At 42.9% G+C, this 18,943-nt stretch overlaps 1 protein-coding gene across 1 annotated transcript in view; it reads left to right on the top strand.

Annotated features, from left to right (window-relative positions):
- Nucleotides 1-3,341: 3,341 nt before the first annotated feature.
- The window catches only part of GTA2 (global transcription factor group A2), a 31,892-nt gene continuing 16,290 nt past the window's right edge, over nt 3,342-18,943 (top strand). Inside the window, exons 1-17 of the mRNA XM_086494359.1 lie at nt 3,342-3,907; nt 4,127-4,365; nt 4,448-4,603; nt 4,683-4,841; nt 4,920-5,003; nt 5,104-5,174; nt 5,267-5,624; nt 5,706-5,861; nt 6,676-6,773; nt 6,900-6,948; nt 7,019-7,174; nt 7,285-7,416; nt 7,499-7,598; nt 7,682-7,840; nt 7,910-7,958; nt 8,032-8,126; nt 8,202-8,280. Coding sequence (XP_086350485.1) covers nt 3,619-3,907; nt 4,127-4,365; nt 4,448-4,603; nt 4,683-4,841; nt 4,920-5,003; nt 5,104-5,174; nt 5,267-5,624; nt 5,706-5,861; nt 6,676-6,773; nt 6,900-6,948; nt 7,019-7,174; nt 7,285-7,416; nt 7,499-7,598; nt 7,682-7,840; nt 7,910-7,958; nt 8,032-8,126; nt 8,202-8,280 — 2,429 coding nt within the window. The 5' untranslated portion in view covers nt 3,342-3,618. The remainder of the gene's footprint in view (nt 3,908-4,126; nt 4,366-4,447; nt 4,604-4,682; nt 4,842-4,919; nt 5,004-5,103; nt 5,175-5,266; nt 5,625-5,705; nt 5,862-6,675; nt 6,774-6,899; nt 6,949-7,018; nt 7,175-7,284; nt 7,417-7,498; nt 7,599-7,681; nt 7,841-7,909; nt 7,959-8,031; nt 8,127-8,201; nt 8,281-18,943) is intronic.

Below are 18,943 nucleotides of genomic sequence, written 5' to 3'. Positions count from 1 at the left end.
CGATTTTGGGACAAATTGGACACCTCGAGAATTTGCTCCAACACTTGGTCATTTCAGAACCCTTCTATCCAAAAAATGTCTCTGACATGGCATTCATGCATCCAAGTTTTCCCAAAATCCAAATTCTACATGTTTTAAATGAATATAACTCATGTGCATAGCCAAGGGTCAAAATTGATGCCAAACTCATGCCCTACATATTAAGCATGCTTATTATCTCAAATACAAATTTTGAGCCAATTTGGTTTTTATAAATTATTTGACTTCAAATTTGAATTTGATATGCTACAACTCATTTGGGGCTTCATAAGAAATTTTCAACTCTGGAATGCACCTAATGCATATCTTGGTGTACTGACTCCAGGTTCAATGCAAAACCTACCAGCAACTCCAAAGAAGTAGACTTAGAAGAAAAAGCTTCTGAAACTTCTTAGTATCAACTCGAAGAGAAATCTATCCACAAAGCAAAGAAAACATTTTTTGGGGAAACACTGCTACTGGAAAGATGCCATGTGGCCATATTCCACAGTCGACTCAAAAGTGCAAACAACCAAGCATAAGAATTGCAGATGTTGCCGAAGGAAATCTACGATGTGGCACAAACCCTAGAGATCATAGAATCCCACTACAAGCTTGTGCTATTGCCATTCTACTAGATGGAGCCTTATGGAGTAGCCTATGAGATGTTGAGCTCAATTCAAGAAAAGGGAATTGCAAGAATTGTAGATTCCAATGGTCAAGCCATCGAAGTCAAAATCACTAAAGAGATTTTGGTCGAAGCTCTGAAGTTTCCAACTGAGGCGAATCAATGAGATCAAAGGAATAGAAGGGAACATGGGTCTTCACTCAAAACATTGATGCATCTACATTCCACGATATTATCCACAAGCCATGTCGTCAAGATTGCAAAGGTGATTCTCACATGTATACAGGCATTCCGCCAAGTAGAGCAGACTAATGCTCCTTGGATGCCTTTCCTCGGAGGTAACCAGGACTTAACCAAGGGCTCTGTTATGACTTCTCAGATCAGCCACCCGATGAAGTTCTATATGGCATCGTTGCTAGGGTGACTTTCTATCATTCTACTACACACAGGCGTTCGAGGAAGCCTTCTACACAAGGTTCTTCACTTTTCAATCACGTACCTTTGGCCTTGTGGTAGAGAATTTGTGTGCAAGATTTGTTGGCTACACTGCCATGGAACTCGACACCCCCATCAACTTGCAATTTCTAGCAAAAGTAGATAAAAGGCTTTGCATCAAGTACTATGAAACCCTAGAAGCTTTAAAGAAGCAGCGTAAGGCACGAAAACCAGATCACTATCCAATCCCATGAAGTTTTGTCGCGGACGACCCAATTTAAGAGGCGGGAAAATGTTACCCACATTGCTAACATCGTAGCCTATGTAATACCTGAGGATGTAATTTTTCATATTTTTGAGCAATCTACATGTCTCTAGCCCAAAGCTTTTGTAATTTATTGATTCTCGGATTAACAATGTTAAAGATTATGTGATTATGAGCTAGCCAAATCGGGGCTAAATACTTCTGAATTGTATCAATGAGTTCCTAGGCTGTAAGACACTTAGAAGATTACTCATTTGACTCAAAACTTTTGGCTAAGGTATAAAAGACAATTTTGGTAAAACCTAAGGGAGTTTTTTTGAGCGGTACGACATTTTTGCGGAGCACTGTTTACTCTCCCAAGCTCATATAGCTCCCTCGTGAATTATCCGTTTGAAGTGCCATCTACTTCATCACACAGGTGAAAGCTCTTCACGACATTGTAAGTCTCTCATGGTAAAACTATGTTTTTTGTTGCTATTGACCTCCTTCTAAAACTGCTCACAACTCAAGATTTACACAACGAAACTGCATTTTATGCATAGGAGGGGTATTGGGGCATCATTACTGCGTTCTAAGGTGCATTTGGAATCGAAAACAATTAGGTAAAATCTGTCCAGTATATAATAAGCGCAAATTTGGCAAGTGGTCAGAAGGGGGATTTGAGGGCATGGATATGTGTCTTTAGGCATTGCCTATCCGATCTCTAAGTTTGGTTGTGTTTGGACTTCGTTTGCTTAGTGAATCGACGAGATTTGCTTACAAGTGTCGTAGTTAGCCTTTGCTGCATGACATGCATTTGAGTGTAGCTTCGAGTAGATAGGGATCGAGTGTGTTCTTCAAGAGCCTGGCAATCTCTTGTGGCCTCCATGCACTAGTCGAGTCGACCTGTTCCATATGCCATATATGTATGTGGTTCTCATAGTCGCTACAATAAGATAGCGAGGCTATTTTTACATGCTCATTGCTCATACAATATCTAGCATGTAAGAGCTTATGCAATTTGTCAAGTGAAGCATCGTGTGATAAAAACAGGAAGAAAAACTTACTATTCAACTAATGCATAATGTCTCTTTTGTAGGCCTCACTTTGATGTGTCTTCTTGTGTGCTTGCAAGCGTCCAATTAATGATTTTTCTTGCATCATTTCCCTTGGCTACTACTAGGCAAGTGCAACTACATGCAAAAGAACACATGCACACAAACTTCAATATGTTATGATGTATGCAACTTGTTGGCGAAGGACAACATGTGGTAGTATTGAAAAGGATACCTATCATATACATTTGGTATGACACAACTTTGAAAATAATATCTATGTATCCTTTATAATCGTTATGGCTTTTTTCTTTTTTTGGTTGCATGAAGATGCATTGTAGGAGAAATCCAAGCAAACCTTTATCTCACATGGAGCAACCAAGACAATCAACTTGTATAGTAAGGACAGATGGTTTTTTTGCCAAAAAAAATGGTGAAAAGCATCCTAAGCTTATACATGCAAAGTTTTAATTCACCTCTTTACTAAAACCTCTAAGATTCAACCAAGTCAATGGACTACTTTTCATAAGAAACCATGTCTTCAAGTAGGACATGTGAAGATAGGGGGTTCACTTAGCGACCATATATGAAGTTATAAGTAGCCCTCCTATATCCACACATGTAGAAAATTCTACTTCATCACCTTACAAGTGAAGCCATGAGAGTTCAAATATTGGCATTTGGCTTGGTGTCTTCTATGTGGGATGTGTTGATCACTCAAGAACTGCACATGCATGGGTTGTTAGAGCTCAACCAATCATGACATGGAGAACCTAATGAGACTTTTTGGGTTGGTGCTTCGTCATTACACTCCCATCTGATGAATAACAGGCCACACACACCTCTTCTTGCAGGCTCGTTTTTTGCTGGCTTTTAAAACACCACCCCCCCCCCCCCCCCCCCCCCCCAACACCCCCTCCAAAAAAAAAGAAAACAAACAAACAAACAAAATTACACACACAACACACACCCACCTAAAAAAAACACACAACCTCTCGCTCGCGACATGCACCAAATAGCGGAGAGAGTGAGGGACAGGAACTTGGTTGCAGAAAGGAGGACTCTGTTTCTCCAGAGCGCGGAGCAAACTCACTTGCGTTTCACCACAAGTTCTGCTGATTCTACTGTCCAGGTTTGCTAGGGTTTCTTACAGCGGCTACATTTTTTGAAGTTGGTTTTGCGATCGCCCAGTCGCGAGATCCCTCTTCCTGCGAAGCTGTGCCCTGATTAGGCTTAGCATGGGGCATCGAAGAGAAGAGGAGGAGGAGGAAGTTGAGGAGGAAGAGGAAGAGGAAGAAGAGGAAGAGGAAGTAGAGGAGGATGAGGATGAAGAGGAGGATGTAAAGAGCAACAGGAAGCGCAAATACAAACGTTCCCAGTTCATAGATGACGTCGCTGAGGAAGATGACGATGAAGAGGAGGAAGAAGCACCTAGAAAGAGAAAACACCGTCGGGCTTCTGAATTCATTGATGACATTGCTGCTGATGCCAGCGATGACGAAGAAGAGGAGGATGAGGGGGAAGAAGGTAACGATGGGTGACTTTGAATGTGCATAACATTATTTTGAATTTTTTATTCTTTTTTTGTGCCTTGATTAGGGTTGTAAATTGATAGGAACTTGATGTCGTATTTTGTATTTTCACCATGTATTTGTCTTGCAAATTTGGGGCCGTCAGAATGAGAAGTCCTTGTGAAAAGCAACAGGGTTGTGTGTGAATGAGGATCCTTGTGCTGATTGTTGTCAGACTTTATTCAAGATGAGGGTACTGATTTACACGAGGAGGAGGATAGACAGAGAATGCATCGACGCCCTTTCTTACCGAGGGATGATCAAGAAGATGTGGAAGAAATGGAGAAGCTAATACAACAGCGGTATAGTGCCAGACAAGATTACCAGGAGTATGATGAGGAGACCACGGATGTAGAGCAGCAAGCATTGCTTCCCTCAGTGAAAGACCCCAAGCTTTGGATGGTGACTTGCAAGGTCTGGTTATTCGCATTTGTTACTGGAACCGAAGGATAAATCCAGTTTTGATCCTGTTTCAATTTCTTGTTCATATGTATAGGCTGGACATGAGCGGGAGGCAGCAGTCTGTTTAATGCAGAAGTTTCTTGATTTGCGGACGCAAGGTCAAGATCTTCAGATTAGGTCTGCTGTTGCTCTGGATCACTTGAAAGGGTATTTGTATGTGGAGGCTGATAAGGAGGCATATGTGAAGCAGGTGTTCTTGCCCTCTTAAACCTTTGGTTTATTTTCATCATTGTATTGTCGAGCTGGCTGAAGTATCTTTTGGGAAGCAGGCTTGCAGAGGTCTACGGATGATATACTCCAACAAAGTCATGCTTGTCCCTATTAAGGAGATGACAGATGTTCTTTCAGTGGAAAGCAAGTCGGTTGAGCTTGCGAAAGATTCTTGGGTTAGAGTCAAAACTGGCATCTATAAGGGCGACCTTGCCAAGGTATTTTTCTCTAATTGCTATGTTTGTTATCTTGTTTACTGTATAAAGCTTACAGATTTGGCCCTGTTCTCATGTCAGGTGGTTGATGTCGATCATGTGAGGCAAAGGGTCACCATTAAGCTGGTTCCTAGAATTGACCTTCAAGCACTGGCTGCTAAACTGGTATTCACCGTTGCTTACTGCTCGTCTCCTCTTGTTTTCTTTACTAGTATTATGGTGCTGATGCTATTTGTTTATCACTTTGGTTTTTTGTTGGGTCCAGGAGGGGAAGACCGACGAGAAGAAAAAGGCATTTGTACCACCGCCTCGCTTTGTCAGTATCGCTGAAGTCAAGTGAGCTTATTATTCTGGACTTTGTTAGTGTAGCCTTGGTATTGGACTGAAGAGCTCTAAAAGTTCTCTCTCATTCACTGATGGTGTAACAGAGACATGAGAATTCCAGTGGACAGGAAAAGAGATCCTATAACCGGCGAGTTTTATGATACTTTTGAATCACATTTGTTCAAAGATGGGTACCTGATAAAAAATGTTTCGACGAAAACAGTCACTGCCCAGAACATTGAGCCATCTTTTGATGAGCTGCAAAAGTTTCAAAAGCCAGGGGATGAAAAGAGCAGTGATGCTGTGGGTTTAGCATCCCTTCTTGCAAATCGGAAGAAGGGTCACTTTATGAAAGGTGATGCGGTGGTGGTTATTGAAGGAGACCTGAAAAACCTGATGGGAATTGTTGAGAAAGTTGATGAAGATAGTGTTTTTGTCAAGCCAAAGTACAGGAATTTAAAGGTGCGTTTGTAGAAGCTAGGGTTGCCATAAGTCTCTTTGTTATGCTTGCAAGTTTTCACTTATTGTTACTTTGGAGTGCAGGCAACACTTACCTTTAAAGATAAACAATTATGTAAATTTTTCAAGACTGGAGATCATGTGAAAGTTATGTCAGGAAAGCATGAAGGAACCACAGGGATGGTAGTGAAGGTTGATGCTCACATTTTGGTCATTTTGTCTGATACCACTAAAGAGGATGTAAGTGGAGTCTTGTGTTTTGTGTGACATTCATTGCCTACTTTTTAACAGATTCTCAATGGGATCTGGGTTCTTTGTTGATTCTAGGAAGGCAACATGTGGTGAAAAAGCACTTTGTACTTGAAGCAAAATTATTTTGTTTTATGTTTATAACTATACCTTGCATTTTCCTTTAAAGGTGAATCTGGGCTTATGCTGTGCTCAACACCACAATGTGCACGCAAGAGTGCCTGATTTGTGTTCGTGCACGGATTGTTTTTATTATTTAATGTTTGTGCCCATCTTAATTTTTAAGGCATGCATGACTGTGCCATATTCTTTGTTGTGTAAATTCAAAGTTCTGGAGACCATCCTAGAGGTATTGTCATGGTGATCTTTTGAGGTAACTACAGTTCGTGTTTTTGGGTAGACTTTCCTATCCGTCTTGACTTTGATGAGCTGAAGCTGATCACAAATCTCCAACCTGCGTAGAGCTTCCTGGCCATTTTGTTTTAGCTAGTATCTCAATCAGATCTGAATCCTCAGATATTCGGATCTTGAAGGTGCTTATCTTCTCCTCGTTAGAAAGGGTAGCCAGTCATGGTGGGGATTGTTTGCTACAGAGAGTTGGATTTATGTCATTTCTGATGAAAAGACCAGGTTAGGAGTGTCTTTGTCCACATGTGAGACATTTAACCACATACATTTGCTTGACATTGGAAGGATCTAGCAAAGTTGGTGCTCTATGGGTGATATGGCAGCTATTGGCGTAGCAAAGTTCCCGTCGGCTAACCAGCAAAGTTTGACTGTCTGCATTGCAATCTCTATTTTGCAGATCAGAGTGTTCGCAGACCACGTGGTCGAAAGCTCTGAAGTTACTTCAGGCCTTACCAAGCTTGGAGAATTTGAACTTCACGACTTGGTTTACTTCGAGTAAGTTTTGTTTCCACAAATTTTCTTCCATCAATCATTTTTCATGTCTTGCTGTCGGGTGTTTAGATGAATGCGCACAGATGGGTAAATTCAGTATATTGATTTCTTTCCTTGACTGTTTTGTAGTCAGACTAATGTTGGGACTATCATTCGAGTAGAAACAGATGGGTGCCAGGTAAGAACCTGCTTATTTCATTAGAACTTGTACTATTGGCTGTCTTTATAATATAATGTTTACTCTTCAGATTCTAAAGGCAGTTCCAGAAAGACCAGAAATTATTACCGTGAAGCTGAGGGACATGCGCAAAAAAGTTTTTGACAGAAATAGTCGCACACAAGATCATTTTATGAATGAAATTTCTTTGAAAGACATAGTTAGAGTTTTGGAAGGGCCGTTCAAGGTTTGTGCTGCTTCTGTTATCTTATATTGCTTAGTGAAGTGGGTTCTGGGACATCTTATCTTCACTGATTGCTTGATTTGAGTATGAGGTGTGAGAGATCTTACTTTCAGGGCAAGCAAGGTCCAGTAGAGCACATTATTCGTAACATACTTTTTATTTACGATCGCCATTATCTTGAGAATGGTGGATTTATTTGTGTGCGAGGTCGATCTTGTGCTGCGCTAGGGGGTTCTCGAAGCTCGGTAATAGGTTTGGTTATCTGAATTCTTGAGCTTCTCAATGCAAGTTATGTTCCTACTCACAATGTCTCTCCATTTGATCTAGGCGAATGTTTCAAATCTAGCTACAAACCTAATGAAGCTTCCTCTTGGTGCAAATGCATCACAAAATAGGGGTTCATTCAATGGAGGCTTGCCGCCTCCAGGTATGGTATTTGGAAAGACAAAGTTTCTTTTCTTCGTAAGAAAGCCATAGGTATTCACTTTATTTAGTATTTTGTTATGGCAGCTGGAGGAAGACATAGAGGAAGAAGGAGAGAAGATGGTCTTATTGGAAAGACCATAAAGATTAGGCTTGGTCCGTTCAAGGGTTACCGAGGGCGGGTTGTTGACGTGATAGACTCTTCGGTTAGGATAGAGTTAGAATCTCAAATGAAAGTGGTTACAGGTATGACACTAAATTAATATTTGGGATTTAGCTATGTGGTGACCTTAACACATTTTATTGATTTTACAGTCAACAGAGACCAGCTAAGGGATACCGAGGAGATGGCACCATCATACAGGTAAACCTCCTCAAATTGTGCTGAAATAAAATCGGTTTTGTGTGAAGTTTTACCTCTTGAAGCGTTGATGCAGAGAGTCACCTCGGTATGGAGCGGGAAGTGAAACACCAATGCACCCATCTCGAACACCTATGCATCCTTTCATGACACCGATGAGAGATCCCACTGGTGGGTTTTTAACGTAGGAATTGAGGTTTGATTGTCAATATGTCCTCACATTCTTTGATTTTGTTTCTTATACAGCTACGCCTTTCCATGATGGTATGAGAACACCAATGCGAGATAGAGCATGGAACCCTCACTCACCAATGACACCTTTGAGGTTGGTAGTTATGCATGCAGCTTTACTTTTTCTTTTTCTTTTGATTCTTGGGTGATAGGTTTTCCCCCACAAAGAATATGTAAGCAAACAATGATCTTTTGCATATTGGTTGTTTACAAGTTAGATATGTAGGCACACACCGATAATTTTGTAGATTATGCTATGGTTTTCATAATGCTAGATGCCTAGTCACAAGTTTTCTATATGTCGAGTATTGATGCTTAAGTTTGTGACTCCCTTGGTCCAAGCACACACTTGGAAGAGACGTATATGTGAGAATACCTGCAACCATGAACTTACCATAAACTTGAGAAACAATAGATGCATCATCGAAAAAAGACACTTCAACACGCGAACAACCCAGGAGCATCGCCAGAGAGAGGACCCTTGGACATTGTACCTTGTAGGCTTGTCAAGCATAAAAATAAAGAAATACCGAGAAGGGGTCTTTGGACCCAATGCACGTGGGGACGGAACTCTGCTACGTGGACGGAACTCTGCTGTTCCATGTCCACTCTCCTCTTCTCTCTTTCTCTCTCTCTCTCCCCCTTTTTTCAAGTTCAATTCAATTGTTTGTATTTTTCTCACGTGTGTTTCTATAGATCTTTGGCTTTGAGTGTCCCAAGTCTATTACAAAGTTGCTTACGGTGATAGCTATTGGAGGGTAGAGCCTAGGCCCTATATAAGAGTTCTTTGAGAAGGCACTTGACACAGAATCATCAGTTCATAGTATGAAAGAAAAGAGTCGTAGTTTGATAGAAAGAGCCGTAGGGCTAGCATCAAAAGCTCAAACTTCGTCTTATGCACCAACATACCTTAAGGCTTACACACAATGCACATACCAAACCAAGACGTTGACACTAGCAATTCAGGGCCTCATACAGGAGCTTTCCACTCCACCATCTTCTCTCTTCCGCTCACAAACGCATCAACGTGGGGTTAGTTTTCAAAACTAAACCTTACGAATTTCTTTTCTCGAGCACTTTGCTATTTTGGAGATTAAGCTTTTACGATTTGCTTTTTGGTGGGCAAAAGATGGAGGTGGTCAATCTGACGATGCCCTTACTCTTATCAAGGAGCAGATGGCCACACTTTCCATAAGCCTCGCATCACTTCACACTCACTTGGATGAGATGCACACGGAAAACACTTCTTGAAGTCGACCTATTGTTTCTCGGACTACTAATGCAGCATCTTCAACACCTTCTTCCGAAGCTTCAGTGGATGAACCAAACGAACCAAATCCAACTGAAGAGGTAGACAATGGCGAACTTCATTACTTTATAAAATTTTTAATGCTGCACAAAAGAAGAAGCTTGATGTTAAACTGCCGGAACCGTATAATGGTCGCCGCGACAAGCGCGTGCTGGACCAATGGCTGTTCAAAATGGAGGTTTACTTATCAAACATAGATTTGATCGAGAGTAAAAAAGTTGCACTTGCTAGTTCTCTGCTCAAGGACACAACATTTCTTTGGTAAACACACACCTTCTTGGGATAAATTCCGGTATGCTATTCGCAAGGCGTTCGAACTTGCCATTGCGGATTTTCATGCCCGGTCCTCTCTTCGCCGCTTGAGCCAGACAGGTTCCTTGGCCGCGTACATCACAGAGTTCCAAAGGCTAACTCTGGAGATAGAGACTTAGTCCCTCTGATAAACTTCATAGCTTTATCGACGAACTCGAATCCAACGTGAAGGACGATGTTCACAAATACAACCCTACCACCTTGGATGCTCCTGAGCCAGACAGGTTCCTTGGCCGCAGACATCACAGAGTTCCAAAGGCTAACTCTGGAGATAGAGACTTAGTCCCTCTGATAAACTTCATAGCTTTATCGACGAACTCGAACCCAACGTGAAGGACGATGTTCACAAATACAACCCTACCACCTTGGATGCTGCAATTGCCTATGTGGAGTGTCTTGGCGATAATCGGCGCCCTGCGCGGAATTTTCTCCCTGGTAATAGATCTTCAAACAGCGCTTGCTTTTCACAGCGCGATCGCAGAGACAGTTATAGCCAAAGTCGGCAACATCAGTCTCAGTTCAGACAGCAAGCAACGCAACCTTATTCAACTTCAAGGTTCTTGTCACGTGACACATCCAACCCTATGTGTCTGTGGACAAGCTACACCATAATAGGGTTTCCGTTAGTCTAGTCAGTCTAGATTAGAAGTGATCTGGCACTTTTGTGAGTCTATTCGTAGACCGTGCATGCCCAGTCACTTAGTGTAGCTGCATATCCTCTGGTTGCACACAACATGATCATAAGCATTCCCATCAGAATCCATCAGAATCAATCGGGAATTTTCCAATGATTTTAGCCTATTTTCCCTATTTTTGATATTTTTCACTTATTAATTTAAGTGACTTCCCAACAAAAGTAGGTAGGGAAAATTGGGTAAGAAAATATATAAGCAAACCAAAGTTAGCACTAAATGGCAGATGAGCAAGGAGCACAATAGGCCTTTGGCAACAGGTACTTCCCTCTCTCAGCAAGAACCCCTCAAGCACCCAGTGCCTAGCATTTCCAATCTTCAGCAGCTTGGTGTTTTTGGTCCCAAACCTCATCGCCAACAGCTTCAGCCCTAGCGTTTGTAGCATCGCCAGCAGTCTCTTTGCTTTGGCGTTTTCAGCCCGATCCGGACCGCATTGCCCACCCTTACACCTAGCGTTTCCAGATCTCCCCGTCGTCAGTAGTCACCTAGCGTTTTCAGCCCAAAATGCAGCAGACCAATCAGCGTTTTTCTGCATCAATTTGCAGCGGTAAACCTGCGTTTTTTCAGCCATAAAACCCTGCAGACACCAGCGTTTTGTCAAGTCATTTCAGCCTCCAAAAACGCAGCCAAACCTGCGTCTTTTTCAGCCACAAAAACAGCCCCAAAAACTTCAGCAGATTTTCAGCAGATAGTGTTTTTTGGACAGCAATTAGAAGCATTCCATTTTCAGCCCTATTGTCGTCATCGCCATCCCGGTTGTCGTCGTCGACATAGCCTAGATCTGCATCAGCTTTTATGCATCGTCATTGTATCCGTTTGTGCAATCAATCGTAGACCACTCTCGCCGACGAGAGTGGGGCCTTCGGAGGAGGGTTTTACGTCTGGTGTCGTATCTCTCTTCTCTCTATCTCTCAGTCTCATACACTTGCACGCACAGTGTCCACTCAGTTTGTTCTTGATCACAACACTTTCCATTAAGAACGGAAGGCTCTCCCTTCTATAAGAACTAAAAGGAACCTTGAGCAAATATGGATCACTCATCTTGAGAAAAAACAACATTCATTCCGCTGCACCTTACATCGGTATCAGAGCTGATGACCATCCACTGAAGTCTTGGGTTCTTGTGGTCTTGGGTTCTTATGTTCACGAGGAACTTGGGTTCTTGCGGGTCTTGGGTTCTTGGGGTTCTTGAGGTTCTTGAGGTATTCTGTCGCTTGCAAACCGTGTTTGAGAAGGATCTTCTCGTCACCCGAGTTCTACTCCTTTCCGTGGGCGTAGCCCTTGGCAGCCTTGCGCTCACACCAAGGTTGCTTTTTCCCACCTCACGTCGATTGGCCGGCCGCTAAGTGCACGGTCCGCTCTCAATGAGTGAAAAGAGACAAGGGGAGGTTGGACAAGCCCTTCTTTCTTGGGATTCCTATCACTCTTCAAAAACATGATTAGGAATCGACACGCCCAAGCGAACTTGGGTTCGTGCGACCTCAACAAGCAAAAAAAATTCTTGTGATTCTTGTGGTTCTTTCCTTGAGTGATACAGAACACTGCCAAAACTCGAAGCGGAATGGATACTTCGCTTGGAGGTGATGAGCATGAGAGAGGCGAAGAAGAATTATCTGGCACTTTTGTGAGTCTATTCGTAGACTGTGCATGCCCAATCACTTAGTGTAGATGCATATCCTCTGGTTGCACACAACATGATCATAAGCATTCCCATCATAATCCATCAGAATCAGATAGGGGAATTTTCCAGTGATTTTAGCGTATTTTCCCTATTTTGGACATTTTTCACTTATTAATTTAAGTGACTTCCCAACAAGAAGAGGTAGGGCAAATTGAGTAAGAAAATATATAAGCAAACCAAAGTTAGCACTAAATGGCAGATGAGCAAGGAGCACAACAGGCCTTTGGCAACAGGTACTCCCCTCTCAGCAAGAACCCCTCAAGCACCCAGTGCCTAGCGTTTCCAATCTTTAGCAGCTTGGTGTTTTTGGTCCCAAACCTCATCACCAATAGCTTCAGCCCTAGCGTTTGTAGCATCGCAAGCAGCCTCTTTGCCTTGGCGTTTTCAGCCCGATCTGGACCGCATTGCCCACCCTTACACCTAGCGTTTCCAAATCTCCCCATCGTCAGCAGTCACCTAGCGTTTTCAGCCCAAAATGCAGCAGACCAATCAGCGTTTTTCTGCATCAATTTGCAGCAGGTAAACCTGCATTATTTCAGCCCTAAAACCCTGCAGACACCAGCGTTTTGTCAAGTCATTTCAGCCTCCAAAAATGCAGCCCTACGTGCGTCTTCTTCAGCCACCAAAACAGCCCCAAAAACTTCAACATTTTCAGCAGATAGTGTTTTTTGGACAACAATTAGAAGTATTTCATTTTCAGCCCTATTGTCGTCATCGCCATCCTGGTCGTCGTCGTCGACATAGACTAGATCTGCATCAACTTTTATGCAACGTCATTGTATCCGTTTGTGCAATCAATCGTAGACCACTCTCGCCAATGAGAGTGGGGCCTTCGGAGGAGGGTTTTACAACGTCTCTGGTGTCGTATCTCTCTTCTCTCTATCTCTCAGTCTCATACACTTGCATGCACAGTGTCCACTCACTTTGTTCGTGATCATAGCACTTTCCATTAAGAAGGGAAGGCTCTCCCTTCCATAAGAACTAAAAGGAACCTTGAGCAAATATGGATCACTCATCTGGAGAAAGAACAACATTCATTCCGCTTGTCACAAAACGGGAGCGTATACGAGCACTTAGAAATCTGAAAAATAAAATACTTTGCAAAAGGGAGAAGATCGACACAGTATTGGGGACCAGAAGATGGACTGGTCCCCTCCCCGTTAAGAGTATTCTTTATTCAGGGAGAATTCTTATACAAGCACGAGACCTTAAGGAAACCCCTCCGTTCTGTAATCTTAGACCCGAAGGTCGTGCTTTCCCGTAAAGGGCTTGGACACAAGGCCGTTCCTTCCCGTAAGGGACTTAGGCGCGAAGCCGTACTTTCCTGTAAGGGACTTAGGCGTAAAGCCGTACTTCCCATGAAGGGGCCTTCCCGTAAGACGGGAGATTCCTGCAAAACAAACCACACAAAGCAACAATTTCTCAATACGTATCAACACCTTATACCTGTCGCTCCTTGCTCGGAGAATCGACCTCCGTACTCAGTTGTCACACGAACACTTGCAATTTCCGTCGTCAGTCTCTACTCCAGAATCCCAGCGCTAGCACTTTCTGCTGCTTCCGACATGTCCCCAAACTGGAACGCTTGCTGCCTTTTTATAGGCATGGCACCCGGCGGGAATAGAACCGAAAAAAGCAGAACTTGGGCGCCCTAGAGAGAGGAGAGAGAGAGATCACTGGTGCTGGCGCTTTTTAGAGAGAGGAGAGAGAAATTGCAGATTCAGCCCATGCGTAGGTTTTTAGCGCTGGTTTTTGATAGCCTTGCTTTATTTTATTAGTATAAGGGCTGGTCACTTAAAAGTGACCGGCCACTTAATAAAATAAAGTGCGAACCTGTTCAAACTTTAAAAACTCACTTAGTTAGTGAAAACAATGCTACACAAACACATTCCAGGCGTCCCCGGGTGCAGGACACGGCACAGATGCAATGCAGACACAGACTCCTCGCGGGAAAGCATCTGTCCTCTTGCGAATGTTCCTGCTTTTCGTAAAAAGCTTCATTGAACCCATCTTTATTCTTGTGCTTGCGTTCTTACGCGTATTTTCTTACTCAGTTCGGATTTCCTCCTTAGCCTACGGGATGTCCCCTTACTGATGCACCCGTCACCCATCATGTGACGCATCAGGGGCACTCGTAACCCGGCGCTTTCCACCGAACTTACGGAAACTCCTTCGCGATGTTTACCGTCACCCATCAAATGACACATCAGAGTTGTCCGTTCTTGATGGCAGTTCCTGTAGCTACAATCTTTTAATAGTTCTTAGTGCACACAATAAAATATCCTAAAAAAGAGATTAATCATTAAAAATAAGAAAATAGTCCAATTAGCAACATCCCTCTGGCTTCTAAACAGTTGACCTCAACTGTAGTGCTTGGACATACACCTCCAGTATCTCGGGATAAGCTGCTAATTCCTCCTGCGTCATCCACTGAGCATCTAGATTCGAATAGTTCTTAAACTTAACCAAATACTTCCGTGTTATCTTTCCGGATTTGAGAGGCCGCTCCTGATGACTTACCATCTTCAGAGAAGCTAGAGCAAAGATTTTCTCAACCACTCTAGCTGTAGTAGACCCTATTCGAGCTAATTTTATGGAAATGTCTTTTTCTCTTTATGAATGTTGGAGGACCCTTAAAAACTTGGGTAAAGAGAAGTCGCCAAGATGGGATGGTATCTGTTGGAATTAGGGTTGCAGAGAAACACACACAGCTTGGAGAAGACGAAGGAAGCTCAAGGCACACAATAGAGAGTGTGTTACTTAGTGTGAAATGGAAAGATAGATAGCTCTAGAGTGATGGGCGTATATACAATGCTCGGGGGAAAAAACTTCCTAGAGAGGAAAAAAAAGCCCCGGCGGTCCTAGTGTGTTCACACACATCACTACCACATGTATATGGGTTGCAGAGAAACACACAGCTTGGAGAAGATGAAGGAAGCTCAAGGCACACAATAGAGAGTGTGTTACTTAGTGTGCAATGGAAAGATAGATAGCCCTAGAGTGATGGGCGTATATACAATGCTCAGGGGAAAAAACCTCCTAAAGAGGGAAAAAATGCACCGACGGTCCTAGTGTGTTCACACACATCACTACCACATGTATATGGTAACAAATCCCCCCTGGAGTGATGTGGTGAAGGAGAGCTGGCACAGAGTAAAGGGAAGTGCCATGCCCTGAGGATATGATCAGTCCACAAAGGGGAGTAAGCCCAAAGCTTTGCGGAAAGCTTTAAGCTTCTCACGAGACAATGCCTTTGTGAAAAGATCTGCAAGGTTGTCCTGTGTTGGCACATAAGCCAAGCTGATCTCTCCTGCTGAGAGCCTCTCCCTGACATAGTGGTAATGCACCTTAATGTGCTTTGTGCGAGCATGAAAAATTGGGTTCCTCGCAACTACCAATGCACTCTGACTGTCAGTGTAGATAGTGTTGGCAGTGTCCTGTCCAACACCCAAATCAGCCATAGGGCGTTTGAGCCATACACACTCAACCGTAGCTGTGAAGACTGCCCTGTACTCAGCCTCACAACTCGAAGTGGCCACAGTAGGTTGCTTCTTTCTCAACCATGATATACATGAACTGCCAAGCATGAAATACAAAACCACTTGTGGACACACTCGTGTCAAAACAACCAGCCCAATTTTAGTCCGAAAAAGTATGTAAGTCTGGCGGTAATGATCCCCCCGGGATAAAACAAGCCAAGATGTAAAGTGCCACTAAGGTAGCATAAAATCCTCTTGACAGCCTGCCAATGCTTAGACCCTGGGCTATGCATAAATCTGCTGACCTGTGAGACTACAAACTGAATATCTGGCCTCATGTTGCATACATAAATGAGGCAGCCAACAGCAGTTTGATAAAGAGTGACATCAGCAGGATCGCCAGCATCATGTAGACTCAACTTCAAACCTGTTTCCATGGGAGTGGCAATAGGTTTTCAATCCTCAAGTCCAAACTTACATAGCAATGTCTCTATGTAACTTTTCTGACACAAGGCAATACCACCATCACACTGCTTAAACTGTACACCCAAGTAATGATGCAACAACCCCAAATCTTTCATCTTGAAAGTAGCATTCAAATCAGCCTTGAATTCAACAATATGTCTCTCATTTGGTCCAGTGATCAGCAAATCATCAACATAAGAACCACAATGAGAAGTACATCGCCCTCACGCTTTACATACAATGTGCTTTCTGTTGGACTTTTACGAAAGCCTTGTTTGACCAAATGAGTGTTAGCTTTCTCATACCAAGCACGAGGAGATTGCTTCAACCCATACAAAGCCTTGTTACATTTGCACACTTTGTCCTCTTGTCCTTTTATGACAAAACCGCGAGGCTGTGTTACATAAACTTCCTCAAATATGTCACCATTCAAGAAAGCAGTAACAATGTCTGATTGATGTACATCCCAACCAAAATGAGCTGCCAATGCACATAGAAAACACACAGTAGTCATACGACAAGTGGGAGCAAAAGTCTCTTCATAATCTATGCCTTTTTGCTGTGCATAACTCTTTGCAACAAGTCGAGCCTTATGGCGATCAATCTCACCATCCGGCTTGCGTTTCAACTTGTAAACCCACTTCGTACCAATGGCCTTTTTGCCAGGAGGCAAATCACATAAAGTCCATGTGTCATTTTCTATGAGTGCATCATATTTTGATTGCATGGCAGCCATCCAATTTTCTGAATTCTGTGCTTTATCAAAAGACAGAGGCTCCTCAACATCATGTAAGCTAGACACAGGCAAAGCATAACAATCTGATGCATAAGATGCATGGCGAGAGCCTGAACGAGTATGACTAGACAAAGGTGCATCCAATTTACTGTCACGCAAAGTGTGCACCATCCATTTTGGCATACCTCTAGCCTGCTCATTTTCAGCCCTTTCCTCATCAAGTACATCATGTACATTTGCATCAGTAATAGGTTGATCTAGAACATTTTCAGAAACCCCCATAGGCTGTACATTTGCCTCATTGGAACTTACATTCGTATTTCCACCACTGAAAAGAGGCAACAAAGTGTCATAAATGTCCTGTGAGCTTACATTACTGTCTCTAGTACATGACAGCAAGGGCTGAACAGAATCTTCCACAAACACTACATCCCGAGAAACCAGAACACGTTTTGTTTGTGGATGATACAACCTGTAACCTTTTCTTTCAGCACTATAACCAACAAAAATACATTTGACAGCCTTATCATCCAATTTTCTGTGCTGCACTTGTGGCACCAAAGCATATGCCAAACAGCCAAAAACACGCATGTGCTCAATAGAAGGCTTTCTATCATGCCATGCTTCATATGGAGTAATAGAATGCAAAGCTTTCGTAGGACACCTATTAAGTACATAAGTGGCACACATGATGGCGTCAAGCCAAAAAGAATGCGGCAAAGCTTGACTTTTGACCATACATCGCGCCATTTTCGTAAGTGACTTGTTTTTCCTCTCTGTTTTGTTGGGGTGTATAAGGCACTGTACATTGGTGTTTTATCCCACGACTAGCTAGAAATGCATTAAATTCATGAGACATATACTCCCCTCCTCAATCGGAATGGAGGGTGCGGAAGGGTGCCCATAGTACATTTCGAGACATTTTCAGCCATAGCCAGAAATTGTTTGAAGCACATAAAAACTTCGAACTTCGATTTAAGCGTAAATACCCATGCATGCCTGGAATAATCATCAATGAAAGTCACGAAGTACAGGTAATTGCCCAAGGACGGAGTTTGCATGGGCCCACAAACATCACTATGCAGAAGCTGCAACCTGCATGTGGCCCGAAGTGAACCATCCTTTGGAAACTTAGAACGATGCATCTTACCCAAAATACAGCCTTCGCAAACATGTTTGACATGTGCTTCAAGAGGTGGCAAAGAAGCAACCATATCAGATTTCTACAAACGCAGCAAACTGGCAAAATTCAGATGACCAAAAGGTGCATGCCAAAGTTTTGCATGTGAAATAGCCCTTGAATTTGCAACAGCATTTGCAAAATTTTGTCCACACTTGTCATACAAAGTGAGCTTATACAGCCCACGGCACAAAAGGCCAGATGTAACAATTTCATCACCAAAACTGAGATCATGAACTGTACATCTGTCATCCACAAATTTGACTACAAGTCCAAGTCTAGCAAGTGCAGATACAGACAAGGGATTCTTCTTGATCCCAGGTACATAAAGTGCATCAACAAGTGTGAAGGAACTGCCATTTGCAGTAGTAAGCACAATCTTTCCAACTCCCTGAACTGGATAAGAGGCATTGTTGGCACAAGTGACTGAATTCCCATGAGGTACAGACTCTTGAGAGGTAAACAATTCACGATGTGAGGTAATGCGCTTTGTAGCACCACTGTCGAAATACCACACATGTGAATCTGCAGCAACTAACAAGCATGCATCATGGACAACAGGATTGTAAGTGCACTTTGCACTAAAAGCCCATTCTACATCAACATCAGCATTACAGTCTCCTTTTATAGAAGACTCAACAATGGCTGCATTTGTAGTGGAACCAACATTTGCAGTGGAACCACCCTCTTTCTTCTTAGCCTCTTTTGCCTTCAACTTAGGACACTGCTTGATCAAGTGATCATTAGCTTTACAATAATGGCAACGCATCTTCTTTTTTCCCTTATCACCAGAATTGCCAGACAAAGTGCTGCTAGAAGAAGCATTAGGAACAATATTTTTGCCGCTCGCAGCAGAACCATAAGAAGTGACTGCATTACTGTTACCACCCTTTCTTTGAGAAG

This window comes from Adiantum capillus-veneris, chromosome 21 (genome assembly GCF_014529385.1).
Source record: "Adiantum capillus-veneris isolate H3 chromosome 21, ASM1452938v2, whole genome shotgun sequence".
NCBI classification, from domain to species: domain Eukaryota; kingdom Viridiplantae; phylum Streptophyta; class Polypodiopsida; order Polypodiales; family Pteridaceae; genus Adiantum; species Adiantum capillus-veneris.
This window is presented reverse-complemented; position numbering and strand designations above follow the sequence as displayed.